Raw genomic sequence first — 16,147 nt, forward strand, 5'->3', positions numbered from 1 at the left:
AAGTTTCATTTCTTTCCTAAACTTCTCAAGAAGAAAAGGTGAGGAAACCTCAGCTGAGAAAGTCTGGAAACGCCTTCTTGCCTATCTGCCGACACAGTTATTTGTTGTGAGAGCTGTTTCTCTTCCACATCTGAAGTCTCTGGCATCGTGGGCTGGTGTTCGGGGTGATCCGGCTTCCGTTCCAGCCCCACCCTCCACACAGTCCACTTGCAGCTGGAGAGGGCAGATCAGTGTTCATGAGCACACACTGCTGTGTGTGAGTGTTGTAGAGGAAGACATGATGTGATTCTGAGGCTATAAACTCGCTTCTTTGGATATTTTTAAATGGTCAGAAAGGAGGCAGCTGAAAATAATCTCCAGTACAAGCACTGAGACTAAGAGTAGACAAGAGAGTAGGCTACATCGTTTGTAAAAGTCATTGTCCAGGCAGAGGGATGGATGTGGGGCGGGGACTCGGGAAGGGGTACACTAAGTGGCAGGGTGAAGAATGTGAGTTCCTAGTTACTAATGAGAGCTTTGAGCAAGCACAGTGACATAGTTGGATTCACGCTTCCTTGACTATCTTTGATGGTATCCCTGCCCAGGTCTGGCAACTTGGGACTTCTCACCTCTTCCATGCTCTACTACATACACAAACATACATACATGTTCAGAGAACGTACATGAACAGAGTCAATACAATGCGGTAAACAGGCCTCCCCTGGGTATCCACGGGTGCTGCCTACACACTCTTCCCTCATGGAAACAGAGCACAAAACAGAAAGGAACAAAAGGAAAGGCAGCAAGATGTACAACCTGAAGAGAAGCACTGCACTTCAGAAAACCACAGGATCCGTGCCCCGTGTTGACAACCCAGCGAGGACTCTTACTGTTATTCTCAGATACTGAGAAAAAAAAGGTAGGCTATCTATGGACGTATTATATTCAATAAAGTAGAGGACATACCCAGCTTATTTTATTGGGATGGTAAAAATGTTAAGTGGTTGTATAAATTGTGCCTCTTCAGTATGGTGTCAGTATGTGGATTCTCCTGTATGTGCATATACATATGGTGTATGCATGTGTGAAACATGTGTGGTGTTACATGTGTGGAGGCCTGTGGACAATGCAGCATCCTCCTCTACCATTGCCCACCTTATTTTCTTATGTCAAAGAAGACCCTCACTAGACCTGGGGTTCATGTCTCGGCTAGCCAGGCTGGCCGGTGAGTCCTTGGCATCGACTTGTCTCTGTCCCACTGTGCTGGACTTGCAGGCAAGTGCTATTCTACCTTGCTTCTACAAGGTGCTGGGGATCCAAACTCAGGCTCTCATTCTTGTAAAGTGGGTGTGTACTTTCCCTCACAGCGCCATCTCCTCGGGCCCCAATATGCACATTCAACAACTTCTAGAAAGTGAAATAAGTATTCTTTATTTCTATATATTTACTATAATATAACCTTACTATACTATACTTTTATTTACTATATACTTACTATATTATGACTTACTATAATATAATCTTAAATATTTTTAAAAGTTTTAAGAAAAGGAGAGGCTTCCAAAATAAAATGGAATTCTGTCTGAATATATGTTATTTTAGTTTAAGCTACACTTTCTTGTGAGTGCTGGATCATGCTTTGAAGAAATAAGAAACTTGGGCTTGATCTAGTCATTCACAAAGACTACCAAGTTGTTTCTATTTCAGTGAAGATTCTAAATTCACAGAAATTTAGAAATATGCTGTTTCCATAGCAGCAGATAAAGAATAAAACTCAAAAGATGTTTTATGAGTTTTTAACAAGGCTTACAGCACTTATCCTTCTTGCTAGCAGTAATTTTTGTTCTTTAAAAAAAAAAAAACCTCATTTTACTCATCTCTAAAAACATGTCTCTTAGTCATGTGAATTTTGAAAGGGGATAAATGTGAGATTACTATAAGACTGCACATTCTTAGGATAATTCAGAATAATTCACATTTAATTTTTAATGTCAAAGATAGGCTAAATAATGGCTTCGTGATCAGACAGCCATGACCCAACTACATGCATTAACTTAACACAAAAACAAAATGTAATTGGAGTATAACTGTTTTTAGATAATCCCTAAGTGATCATGAACATAGCATAAAGCCAGGCAGTCGTGGTGCACGCCTTCAGTCCTAGCACTCGGGAGGCAGAAGCAGGTGGATCTCTTTGAATTCCTCACCAGCCTGGTCTGAAGAGCAAGTTCCAGGACAGCCAGGGCTACCCTGAGAAACCCTGTCTCGAAACAAAACGAAATAAAACCAGTATAACATTTAAAGTAACAAAACTTGAACTTATTAAGACTTCCATGCTGAGACCATCACCTTTAAGTGTAACCGGAAAAGCTATAGAAGACATTTCTATGTGGTTATCGTGGTGCTGTGGCAGGACATGATGGAGATTAGGACTGGAATCCTATGTTAGCATGCTCAGGAATAAGAAAGAGATCGTCTGTTACATTTTACAATCAATTCTTCTAGCTCGTGAACATTTAGTTTGCCAGCACAGGAATACTGACCCACCTGTAACTGACATGCAGCCCAGCGGTGCGATCAGAGTGATGGGAGCAACCCCGTAGGCTGCGAAGTTGCCTGTCTCTCCCATGGCCATCAGTAGGACTCCAGTCAGCCAAAGCACACTCTTAAAGTATGGCTTCGGGTGCTCTTTCTGGGCCAAGTGAAGATGAGAATATTTCTAGAAGCAAATCAGAATATAAATAGAAAACATACCCATCCAATTAAAACTTGCTGTCAAATCTTATTTATTTTTGAGACTCTCACCATGTAGTCCTGGCTGGCCTGGCACTTGTTATGTAGACCAAGCTGGCCTCAAAATTTTCAGAGATTCCTCTGCCTCTGCCTCCTACGTGCTAGAATTAAAGGCATGCACAACCAAGCCCCATGTGCTCTGAAAGTTTAGATCTCACAAATTTACATCAGAGCTTTCTAATTTATTTGCAGACTATTAAGGCTTTGTTTTGGTCCCAAGTATATTAATAGCAGAAGCAATTCTTAATTCTATAGCATTCTATAGTCTGGAGGGTCTTTTCTACACTTTTTTTTTTTTTTTTTTTTTTTTTTTTTTTGCCTTACAACGTTAAAATTTTTATTATTATTACTATCTAAAAGTAAGTATCGTATGGAGGTAAGAGGTGTTTTAGAGCACTATGCTAAAACAGCTCTTTTACAATTTAAAATAGTTTCAGATTCCAAAAGAACACAAAGTAAAGGCACTGAAGTATTAGAGAACATGTTCAGAAGGGACGCCGACGACTGAGCCGAAGCTCTACCACAGTGAACACAGCCGTTGCCGGGAATTGTGGCAGGCAAACTCACTCATATCTGGTTTGAATATTTCTTTGTATTTAAACTATGAATACAATGTGCTTGGGTATAGTTTAGTGGTAGAGAACCTCACAAGCCTCCACATGGCTCTGAGTTTCACCCCCAGCACTGCCAAACAAAGCAACCCAATGACTTTCTGAGGGACTCTATCGTTAAGTGCATTTCCCCTAGGCTTTATGATAACTGAGCATATCTCCTCAAAAGACTAGTGAACTGGTCCCGATTATCTTAAAAACAGAGATCCAGAAGAATTCATGAAACATTAAAAAACTCGAAGTCTTACGGCTGCATCTGGAGCTCAGTGGTGGAGCACTTACCCAGTGTGCATCGGGTCCTAACTTTAATCCCTAGTACCAGAAAGCAGCAGACTGAACAAGGAGCGCCTTTCTAAGTGTGGCACAATGTTTGTGGGTCAGAAAGCAACTATTGCAGTGTATTAAAATTTGTATAAAATATGAATAAAATTAAAACACAGAGCAGAGTAGAAGAAAACATTTTCAATACATACTATAACAAATTTTCAAGGAGATATTTTGATGTTCAGATCTATTTTAATTCAGTAGCTTTAGAAACTATATTTGATTCTGTTTCAAACTGACTCGGTAAATGACTTACAGTTTGGACTGAATTCATGCTTTCGTCTGAAGTTAACATCTACTCAGGTTCTACTTTACCATCGTCAGCTCTTCTAAGCTCAGTTCAGTTCCTGTCATATATCCTACCTTCTTCTACCTGCATTCTACAGTCGGGTCACAAAACATATTTTTTTTAAAATTATTTTCTTCTGTTTTTAATGGGTGAAATTGCTGCAGAAAGGAACATGCCCTAATCTGTGACAGTTATTCCCAGATCAAGCTACAGTCAGAAAAGTAGAGTGTTACTTACCTGGATATTTAGGGAAATGCTGATAACCAGGTTTCCTAAAATGGCCAGCAGAACTCCAAAAAGGTGAATCTGTAAAAGGAAATATATTTTTTAAGTGACATTAGTACTTGTAAGATGAATGGCAGCAGGCCAGGGTGAGGTGGGGCGGGGCAGGGAGAGGCAGGGAGAGGCAGGGAGAGGCAGGGAGAGGCAGGGCGGGGGTAGGGGAGTAATGCTGGTGTATTAATTGATTTACTCATCTGCTCAGCTTTGTTTCACATACATTTGCCAAACCTACTCTGGGAATAATACTTGATTAAAGTGAGAAAGAAACCAGATACTGGCTCTTAGAAATACTTGGGTCAGGGCCAGTGAGATGGGTCCATGGTTAAGATGCTGCATGTCTTAACACTTTGGATTTGATCCAGAGAACCCACAGGGAAAAGAGGAGCCCAATTCCTGAAAGTTGTCCTCTGACTTCCACACATATCCTGTCCATGTATGTGTGTGTGTATGTATGTATGTATGTATGCATGTATGTATGCATGTATGTGTGTGTATGTATGTATGTATGCATGTATGTGTGTGTATGTATGTATGTATGTGTGTGTGTATGTATGTATTTATGTATGTATGTATATATATGTGTGTGTGTATGTACACAGAAACAAACTGTACACATACAAATAATGAATAAAATAAAAAACAATACTTGTTAGCTCACAGCCAGGTATGGTAGTTCATGCCTGTAACCTGAGCAGGAAGGAGGCATAGGTGGGGACCAGGCGAGAGGTTCCAAGGCCAGCCTGAGATGCATAGTGAGACCTTATCTTAGAAAGGAAGCAGCTAAGTCCTTCACTAGATTTTCTAGGCATTTCTCTGCCCCAGCCACTTAAGTAAACTCCCACCAGGCTCTGACTTTTCCATGCAGGAGCTTCTGACTTATCTGTTCTGTTCATTTTCTTTCCTCTTAATAAACTTAGAAGGACTATGGTAAGAGAAAGATTACAGGACTCTAAGTCAAAAAAAAAATCTGAGACAGATTTGTTATTTTCTGGCTGGGTGATCTTGACAAGTTATTTCCCTTTCCTGGCTTTGGTGAAAGGGAGGGACGATCTTTTGGGCAACCCTTTACTCTAAAGTGTCCCACCAGACAGACTGCACTTTCCACCACCCTTCTGGCCACCACCTACAGTGTTTCTCAGCACCTGACTGCATCACCATGCCAGTTTGGCCAGCTTCCACAGGTGCTCTTCTCACCTGAGCCATTCAGCTGTTCACAGCACACAGCTCTGCTTCCAATAACAGGCACAGGCCGCCCTCAGGTGGGTGAAACATGTTCACAACACTGGTTTCATCTAGGTGGTATTGGTCTCTGTCAGCCCTCTCTAGTCAGACCTTACCCTCCGTGCCTGCAGAGGTCCAGAGCAGCTCAGACTCTTAACTTAGACCCTTCATGGTAAATGCTTATTTCTTTTTTGAATATCATCATGTGTGCCATTAGGCTCTACAAAGAGAAGGCAAATTCTCCGAGGTAGGAGGACCAAGTCTTATGTTTCCACAATAATAATAATAATAATAATAATAATAATAATAATAATAATAATAAAAAAATGATATACCCCTCAAAATTAGGGGACTAGGAAATCCTTGAGAAGTACACAACAGTTTAAATAAAACCATAAAGTTTAAAAAGGAGCTCTTCATATTGTTCAAATATTTATCACAGATAAGTTATGAATTATTTGATAGCTATAAATGATTCATTTGTGGGCTGCTGAGATGGCTCTACGGGCAAAGCAACTAGTGCAGTCTCATCTAGTGCAGGCTGGGCTTGAGTTCTCACCCCAGAACCCTTGGAAAAGCACTCATTGGAAAAGAGTAGTCAAGTCTGTAGCCCAACACTGGGGTGGGGGGTAGAGACAGGTTGATCCTGGAACTCACTGGCCAGCCAGCCTAGCCAACCAAATCAGGTAACCCCAGGTACAAGGAGAGACCTCCTGTCAAAAATAAAATAAATTTAAAAAGATGGAGGGTCAGGAGATGGCTCAGTGGATATAAGAGAGTGAACTATTTACACTTGATGACCTGAGTTCAATTCCTGGAATTACATAAAATACTAGATACAGTGGCTTGTATCTGCAATTCCAGCTCTCCTACCCTGAGATGAGGAATGGAGACACGAGCATTGACCAGAAGCTTGTAGGCCAGCTAGTGTTAAGTAAGCTGCAAGGCAGAAACAAGAAGAGAGACTTTGCTTCAATATGGAAGAATGCAAACTTGCCCTTTGTCTTACCCACATGCACAGTGGCACATGGACACACACACACACACACACACACACACACACACACACACACTGAATGGAACTTCCAGCCAGCTTCAAATTCCAAAGAGGTACTTGAATTTCAAGTGAGCATCATAACCATAAGACCTCCTTTTTAGATTCAAAGTGTCTTTGAAGTTTTAGAGTTCTATTACCCAAGCCAAAGTGAAATTATGTATTTTAAAACTGAGGCAGAAAAGCTGGAAACTCATTTTACAGTTGATATATAATATGGTCTTTAATCAGTTAAGACTTTGTTCCTAATAAAGGCACTTGGCAACAATGTTGCTCACTATTGCTCACGAGGAATGCTTGAATCAGAATACAATGCACTATTTCCATGTTTTTAAAACTTATAATCTAATGCATTTGGCAATAATTAGGAAAACAAAGAATCAAAAGAAAGTTGGCATTGAATGTATAATTATGAAAATCTTCCATAGCTATAAAAGTAAATTGCTGAAGAGAAATAATTGACTCTAAAATCCTTTAAATCATTTAATGAACCATTTGAAAGACATCAGGGTGGGTATTTCAAAATTGGTGGCCAGATATGGCAAGGGTGTTCTGGATGTGACACCAAAATCTCATACAATAAAATACAAAATACACAGGTTGGACTCCATCAAGATAGAACCCTTTTTGTGTGTGGTGCTGGTGACCATCTCTGTTTTCTTTCATCTGCTAGCTAAGCACTCCATTAGAGCTATACGCCCACACCCCAGACCAAAACCTTCAATGCCTCAGAAGGGCTAGCAACAAACTGAGGGGGCAAATGACAGGAGGAAATATTTATAGATCCCTATCTGTGTAGGGCTTGATAGCCAGGACACTGCACTAAATAAAGCTCCTACAATCCAACAACAAGACAGTGAATGGGCAAGCCGTGAGCAGCTCTCTCCAAAGAGGACTACAAATCAAAACCAGAATGTATACTATTGCATACCTGGTAAGATGACTACAAATAAAAATGAGACAACAGCAGGTGTTAGCAAGGATGAGGTAAACCAGAACCCACATACTGCTGGTAGCAAGGCAAAGTAATACGATTTGTTTGGAACACACTTTGACTACTTTTCAAAAACATGGAACTTATATTTGTTTCAGTAAGAGAAACACAGAACTATGCTTAGTCAAAAGCTTATAGAAATGTCCATTGCACATTACTGATAAAAGTCAAAAGTGGAAATGACCCAAATTTTGCTTACTGATAAGCAAATGTGGTGTGGTCATATGGCGGGATGTCACACAGCCATAAAGACTATACTGAGACATGCTGTATGGTGGATACATTTTGAAATGTGTGTGCTACATGCAAGAATTCAGTTTGAAAGATCATGTTACTGGGCTTTGCTCACATTTAGTGGTTGGCTTGAGGGGGGAATAAGGAAGCTTAGGAATGACAACAAAATGGCACAAATTCTTTGTAAGATGATAAAATATTCTCAAGGTAACTACAATGATGGTTTTATAACTTGGCAAATATGCTTAAAAATCAATGGATTATCCATTTTATATGACTAAATTATATGGTATGTGAACTATATTTCAATATGTGATATTTATGACATAACTTTTGTGTATAAATTACATATTTTTGCCCAAAGAAATAAAATGTTACAGATGTTTCTATCTTTTCTCCCTCTAAGATGTTGAAGAATTTTATTATGTGGAGACCAGAAAACAACCTGTGGGGTCTGTCTTCCTCTCTTTTCACGTGGGATGCACAGTCCGAGCCCAGCCATCAGGCATGGTGGCAGGCACTCACCTCTGGGACACCTGGCCTGCAGACTTTTCTTTCTGAAGGTGAAATTAAGGTGCTGCTTTCATTCCTAGACTCAAGGTTTCTTTCTTTCTTTCTTTCTTTCTTTCTTTCTTTCTTTCTTTCATTTTACTTTTTCCACCTTCACTTGGGCTTTTGCTAGCTTTCCCTCCTTCTTACAGCGACACGTTCCCTCCCAGCCTTAGCTTTCTATATAGCTTTCCATTATAATTTCCATTCTAATTTTTTTCTGATTATGAGGTTTATCCTGAGCCTTATTATTTTTATTTGAGAGAATTTATTCTTTAATTCTTTTTTTCTCATATTTTTTATTGGATATTATGTTTACATTTCAGATTTTATCCCCTCACCCCATTCTCTCTGCCACCCAGGAACCCCCTATCCCATCCCCCCTCCTACCTCCACAAGGGTGTGCCCCCACCTACTCCCCACTCCCCTATCCCCTTCCCACCCTCGAATTCCTCCCCACTCGGTGTTTAGCCTTCATGGGACCAAGAATCTCCTCTCCCACCCATGCCTGACAAGGCCATCCTCCTCTAAGTATACAGCTGAAGACATGGGTGCCTCCCTTTGTGCTCCCAGGCTGGTGGTTTAGACCCTGGGGAGCTCTGGTTGGCTAGCACTGTTGCTCTCCTCTTGGGGCCACCAACCCTTTCAGCTCCTTCAGTCCTCTAACTTCTCCACTGGGAACCCTTGATCAGATCAATGGGTAGCTGCGAGCATCCGCCTTTGGATATGTCAGGCTCTGGCAGACCTCCGAGGAGACAGCTGCATCAGGCTCCTGTCCGCATGCACTTCCTGACATCCATATTGGCGTCTATCTTTGGTGACTGCACATGGGACATCTTTAATTCTTTAATAAAGCACAAGATCTTGAACAATTAAAAAAATTAAAATACTAATATCTCTATGAAAATAGGATTTTTCTATATATCAGGATCACTTACAGCAAACTAAGTCTTTTTTTCATTTTACATAGAATTTTTATTGATTATTTGGGAATTTTACATCATGCACCCTGCTCACACTCACTTCCCACTCCTCCCAGGTCCACTCTCTATCCTATCCCCCAAAAGCCAAGGCCAATTTGTGTTGCTGTTACACTCACAGAGCATGTTCACATTCCCCATGGCCGGCGCCTTAAAGGAACCTGAACCCTTTCCCACTCACACTCCCCACAGAAAGAAGCCCTAGTGTGGAGAGCTAAAACATCCTTTTCAGAGTTATCAAGAGTTCTCTATGGTTCTGAGCCTGATATTTTTAATAAACTTGTTTACATTTTTTAACTGATTGCAGTGTTGCATTGCCAGGGGACTAATATTAAAAATCTACCCCAACATGGGTTCATCTTGTCTTTCCTTTAAAATTTACTGGGTTTTGCTTTAAGCCTCTTTTGTTGGTGCAGCTCAGGGTGTTTTATCTTCTCAATTAATTGTTCTTTTTATCATTATAAATGCACTCTTTTCCTTACAGTCTATTATATCTGTTATTAACAGATTACAGCTCCTTTCTCTTGACATTTCCATCTCCATAGAGGGACAATCTTGGACCTGCCAGCAGTTTTAATAGGGACACAGAAGCTTTTAACATTGTAAAGTTCAGTCCCAGCTAGGTACTCTCCCAGACACTCTAAACTAGGCTGACTAACCCTGGCTCTGTGGCTAGCTCTACCTCTCTGCTCCCCTGTAGGGTGACCGTTCACCTCCACATGCTCCCTCTTGGAAATCCCACCCTCCACTTCCTGCCCAGCTATTGGCCATCAGCTCTTTATTACAACCACTTAGATACAATTCTAGGTTGCCTCTAGGCTAGTGAGGAGGGATGAATATTTACAAATATGAGGCTGAAGTTGGGCCACAGAAATAACAATACCAAGCTCCTGCCAGCATTTAGCTCTCTGATGGTACAGAATTAACAGTTGTGAATATACAAAGATACACCTTCACGTTACATACCCCAACACGTCACCATTACTTCACCTTCAATACTTCTGTATCACTCTTTAAAACTGAGAGTTGTTTGCATCTATTGTGTAAAATACATTTTGAAGTATGTATACAAACTGTAAAATTACGAAATCTAGTTAATTAACATGAAAACATATATCCATCTTGATGGTGAGGACACTCTATATCCATTCTTTTAGTAATTTTCAACAATATGCTAAAAAACTAGCAATAGTCACCATGTTACAGATCTCCTGAAGTTACTCCTTTCATGTAACTGAACTTACACATTGGCTGAGTTCTCTTTTTCCACTACTCTCCTTATTAGGAAGTTCTAATTTTATTCTCCACCTCCTTTTTTGAGACAAGGTCTCATCTAGTGCAGGCTGGCCTTGAACTCACTACTGCCGATGACCTTGAAACTGATTCTCCTTCCTGAGTGCTGCTAGTAAGGCCGAGTCCCAGCACATCCAGTTTATGTGATGCTGAGGATGGGATTCAAGGCTCCATGCATCCTAGGCAAACACCCTAGGAACGAGCTTACATCCAGTCTTATCTCTACTCCATTAGCAATTAATCAGAAATTTATTTTGACATAATTGTAGATTCATATAGTAGGTTGCAAAGAATTCCACAGGTAAGACCGATGCACCCTCATGTTAACATCTCATACAGCTAGAAGAAAATATCCAATATCAATAGATTGGCCTTTTACCAGTTATATAAGCCCTTGCTTGTGTGTTCTGTAACCACAATGAAAATCTTCATCAGTTCTGACCCTGTCAGACCCCTTCTGTGAGCCTTTCACAGAGGCACAGACCTTCCTTCTGCCTGTCCCTCACCACCAGCAACCATAAATCCATTCTCTATTTTAATGTTATTTTACAAGTGTTGTTCCAGTGGGATCATGAAGCATACATACTTTTGAAATTGGCTCTTGTTTATCGAGCATGATGTCAAGTTTTACCCAAGGACAGCGTCTCAGGTCCACGCCCTCAAACGTTAGCATGGTGTTTAAGGCATGTGACTGTTGTATGTTGTAACTACGGTATGTGAGCGTCACAGCCTGTGAGTGACATTTGTATAGTTTCCAGTTTAGAGCACCAGCTCTAAAATAAACGAAGTTGCTATGAATGTTCATGGATAAATTCTTCATGAAATAAGTCTTAATTTCTCTGGGATAAATGCCCAAAAATGTAATTGCTGGGCTGTGTGGTGAGTCCATTTTTAGCTTGGCCAGAAACTGCCAGACTGCTTTCCAGAGTGGCAATGTCTGAGTAATCCAGTTTCTCCATGGAGTCCTATGCTCCTGATACACACTTTAGACTTCATCAGTACTCTCTCTCTGCAGCATTGTTAACGCTTACCCTTACTTTAACTGCAATCTGTTCTCTGCTACCTTATATGTTGTTGGCACTATGATAGGACATTGTCTAGTTTGGTTTGGCTTATATATTGTTCAATTAGTCATTGTGATTACATTTTAAATAAAATTTATTTGTAGAAGCTTTAGGTTCATAAGGAAGCTTGGGTGGGAGCCACCAAGCTCTCCTGTGCCCCTGCTCCAGTAACACACATTCTCCCCCATCACCTATGTCCTCCACAAACACAAGTGCACATTTGTCACATTTCATGAATCTACATTAACAAATCATTGTCATTGGGATTCATACTTTATGCTAAGGCTATGTTAACTCTCTTATTTGTGTCATTGCTAAACTTTCATGGATTTCAGCAAATTATAGTATGTGTTAGATCATGGTGCTGCCTTTAAAAGTCTCAGAAGACAGATTCCACAGCCTGGAAAAATTAGGCCCCCACCCTGCCGCTCTCTCCATGAGACATTAAGAAGCTGTTCCATGTAGTGAACTTTATGCTCATAGTTTATGGCTGTAACCCGTTCCTGGCTCCCTCATCCCCCTTGTCAAGTAGGCTATCCCAAACACAACTGCATGGTATAAAACATCCCCTAGATGGCTCTTCTGTCTGTCTCCCCCACCCATCACTCTGAATGACAGCTGCCATTCTTTCTTTAAGCTACTTCTCTACTGAAGCCCTTCCCTCTAATGGGAGCCTCTTCCCTTCAAGGCCTGTTATGTTGTTTCTGGTATCTAATACTTTTCCCTTTTGTAATTTTCTTCTGCTTCAGAGCCTGACTGTAATCTGGACCCTCCCTCATGACAAAGCTTAGTTCCAGAACAATCATGTCTCAGGGCCTTTCAGGTCCAACAGCCACTTCACTTTACACAACATGTAAAGTGAAATATACATGTTCACCAGTACAGCATCTACTGGAACATTTCACTAACCCAGACTCTCTTTCTGGTTCCTGGGTCCCATCCATCCTTTCTATGCCTCAATCCTTTCTCGTGCTGCATACCGTAAGTACGTAAATCTGCATCTTCATTTTTGTAGGGCTCACAGATCACCTTGAGTTTCAGAGCAGACCTTAAATTTGAACTTTCGAACAATGTTACAACTGTTAGGACGTGGGGAATGGTTAGAGATGATCTAAATGCTTTTTGCACTAGGGGATGAACATAAGACTCTAGAGACCAGAAGTGGAATGTTATGATTTAAGTGATGTGTTTGGTGTTAAGTTGGCAAGGGATGGATTTGTGATGGTTAATTTTGATCGACAACTGGATTACATTAAGAAAAGCCTAAGGGGATTGGAATCATGGCTAAGAGGTTAAAAGCACTGACTGCTCTTCCAGAGGATCCAGGTTTGGTCTGCAGCACAGCATGGCAGCTCACAGCTATCTGTAACTCTACTTACAGGGGATCCAAGACAGCCTCTATGGACACCAGGCCCCCGTGTGCATGGACACATGTACAAGCAAAAGATTCACACAGAAGAAGGAAGGAAGGAAGGAAGGAAGGAAGGAAGGAAGGAAGGAAAGAAGGAAGGAAAGACTGAGGTAGGGCGTTAGTACAGTATACATCAGAGTGTGTCTATGAGGATGTTTCCAGATAGAATTAACTGGGGGAAATGAATATAAGTGTGATTTAGTTAGGGTTCTATTGCTCAAAGAGACACCACAGCCATGGCAACTGTTATGAAGGAAACACTTAATTAGGAGTGGCTTACAGGTCAGAAGTTTAGTCCATTATCAGCATGGCAGGAAGCACGGAGGTGCACAAGCAGATGTGATACTGGAGAAGAAGCTGAGAGGTCTACATATGGATTGGCAGGCAGTAGGAAGACAGAGTGGGCCAGTGGGCCTGGCTTGAGCTTCTGAAACCTCAAGGCCCACCCCTACAACACACTTTCTCCAACAAGGCCACACCTCCCTATGGGCCTATGTGGAACACTTTGATTCAAACCAACAAAGGTGGTACCATCTCAGGTACCCACGGGATGGTACCTGAGTTGAATTGAAACAAAAACAACAAAACAAAATGGAGAAAGCAATTGCATGTTGGCATTCTCTCTTTTCTACTTCTTGATCTGTTTAGATATGAGCAGGTAGCCTCCTGTCACCATTGCCAGCAGCTGACCGCCCAGCAGTGCATCCCACAAGGATAAACTCTATCCCCTCATCTGTCAGCTGAAATAAGCTTTCTCTTCTCTTATGATACTTCTCAGGGATTTTGTCACAGCAACAAAAAAGTAATGCATTTGGTATCTGTGGACAATTAGTTCCAGGGCTTCTGTGGGTGCCAAAGTGTGCTGCTCAAGTGTCTCATACATAGTACTGGAGTATAAAACATAATGCTCCTGTAAACTTCAAACAATGCCTAGTTTACTTACAATACTGCTCTGATATGACTTTTCCCTTCAGGATACCATAATAATCCCATTGCCATCTTGGAGTAGAGATGGCTTTGACTCAGCCGTCAAGGCATTGGGATGTGCAGAACAACAGTGATGGCTCTAAGAGGCTGATAGTAATGAAGCTGTTGACACTCCCTAGTGTCTCAGGAGCCTCGCCTGGGATTTCAGCCATTGCCATCACTCGATCTGCCTGCCTTCCCACATACTGAGAGATAGATGCTGGGGTACATAAGAAACAAAAGGTTCGTTGAAAGTGAGATTCCACGACTCAGCTTTCATGGGGATATCTCTTATGGTGGACTTTGGCGGAGTTGCTACTTTGAGGGTGAAGGAATGCTTGTTCACATCTCCTCAGACGTTAACACAATATCTAACGCAATGGAAATGCTATACATATAACTGTTCTACAGCATCATTTAGGGAATAACGATAAAGAAGGAAATCTATACATATTTAGTATAGACTTGAATTTTACAAAATATGTTGACTCGTGGTTAACTGAATCTGTGGATGCAGAAACTATTTATTTGAAGGGCTATTCTTATGCAAACACACTTATAATAAGGTTTAATTGGTAAATTAAGCACGGTAAGGGATCTATAAGAACTAAAAATAGCCAGCCATCAGTATAACTCTAATACAGGTTTTGTGAATGCAAACAACCCCCCAAATCCTCCCAAATCTCTTCGATCTGTGTTTGTTCACTCCAACCAAACCCAACCCTTGAAAACATCAATCCTTTTGCGATCTTCCTGTTCTTACCTAAATGTTATATAGATGGAGATACACAGTGGGGACCATTCCCAAGATGACTTCTTTCTCTTTGTAATAGCAGTGGACTTCTTCCACATCCGTCAATGCTATACTAGGTTATATTTTACAGTACCGAATGCATGCCCATTGTCTGGATGTACCCCAGCTTATTTATCCATTCACCCTTTAAAGCAAGTCTTTGCTGCTCACAAGTTGTAGGCAGCCATAGCAAATAGATGGTGGCAGCCATAGCGAACAAGTCATTAAGAACGAAGTTCACAATATCAGTACTGGTGACTATTATGTTTAAATTTAATTTGAAATAACAATCTTATAGCCTATTTTCGTTTTCTTCTTGGTACCAGAATGTTCTTTAAGTATTTCACAGTGACCTCTATTCTTGTGTTTCTGACCTGTAATGCCTAAGTGGGCCAGTCTGTCCAGATGGAGATAGGATGTGATAACATAGGGATGTATAGAATTAGTGAAAGTCTTTCCCAGCCCTGACTTTGAACTCAGCCATATTCTTGGCTCTACCTTCAAAACATACACAGAATCAGACCAATATGGAGCTAGTGTTTGACTGAAAAGGACCACAGATCCAGAGCTGATTTTGAACATAGTCAGAGTTATAGTCAACTCCTGATTGAAATAATGCTGTTTCCCATTCTAAGCAGTAAGTCACGCATGCCTGACCTGGACATGTGATGTCCTTCTGATATCAGCAATGGGTCACACTGAGTGACCTAGGCCAACAAATCACTTCAGGAATGACATAAATGATGTGTGTATAGGTTGACACCCCACCCAACTCCAAATAGCTAGAAGGAAAAGGAGATACTCCAGATTCTTAGAAACACATCTAAACATCTGTGAGCAGTTAGGAGAGAAAGACTCAATACGTGCTGCTAACTTTCAAATTGTTATCTGTATTTATGCATAGAGAACTAATTAGATAGCTCATATTGTTAACAATCAGTTTCACAGTGTCTATTGTACTATTTCTCTCTACTGTTTTATACATTTGAAGAATTTCAAACTGAAATGAAAAAAAAATGCCTTGCAGGTTCAATGAAATTAAGAATATGGGTTCACTTAAAAATATGAGTTTAGTGGGAGATAACAAGAAATAAAAAGGAAGCTGGTGGAACCAAGAAAAGATGTTAAGGAGAAAAATAAAATCATGGCCCAGCTTCAAACCACATGTAGACAAAGCTTGAGAACACAGGATGTGAATATAAAGTGATCAGAGAGAGGAGATCCGGGAGACAGGCGGCTCGAGGAAGCAGGTCTCGGGTGTTACTCATTCAGTCATACATCCATTTGGGATTTATTCAGCAACTGCTAAA

The 16,147-nt window shown here is 40.8% G+C and overlaps 1 protein-coding gene across 2 annotated transcripts in view; it reads right to left on the reverse strand.

The window, feature by feature from the left end:
• Nipal2 (NIPA like domain containing 2) overlaps positions 1-16,147 on the reverse strand; it is an 84,578-nt gene that overhangs the window by 57,275 nt on the left and 11,156 nt on the right. For both annotated transcript variants that reach the window (XM_034517386.2, XM_034517387.2), the window contains exons 2-3: positions 4,234-4,302; positions 2,527-2,698 (exon numbers count right to left, since the gene is read on the reverse strand). In XM_034517386.2, coding sequence (XP_034373277.1) covers positions 2,527-2,698; positions 4,234-4,302 — 241 coding nt within the window. The remainder of the gene's footprint in view (positions 1-2,526; positions 2,699-4,233; positions 4,303-16,147) is intronic.

Source organism: Arvicanthis niloticus, chromosome 13 (genome assembly GCF_011762505.2).
Source record: "Arvicanthis niloticus isolate mArvNil1 chromosome 13, mArvNil1.pat.X, whole genome shotgun sequence".
NCBI lineage: Eukaryota > Metazoa > Chordata > Mammalia > Rodentia > Muridae > Arvicanthis > Arvicanthis niloticus.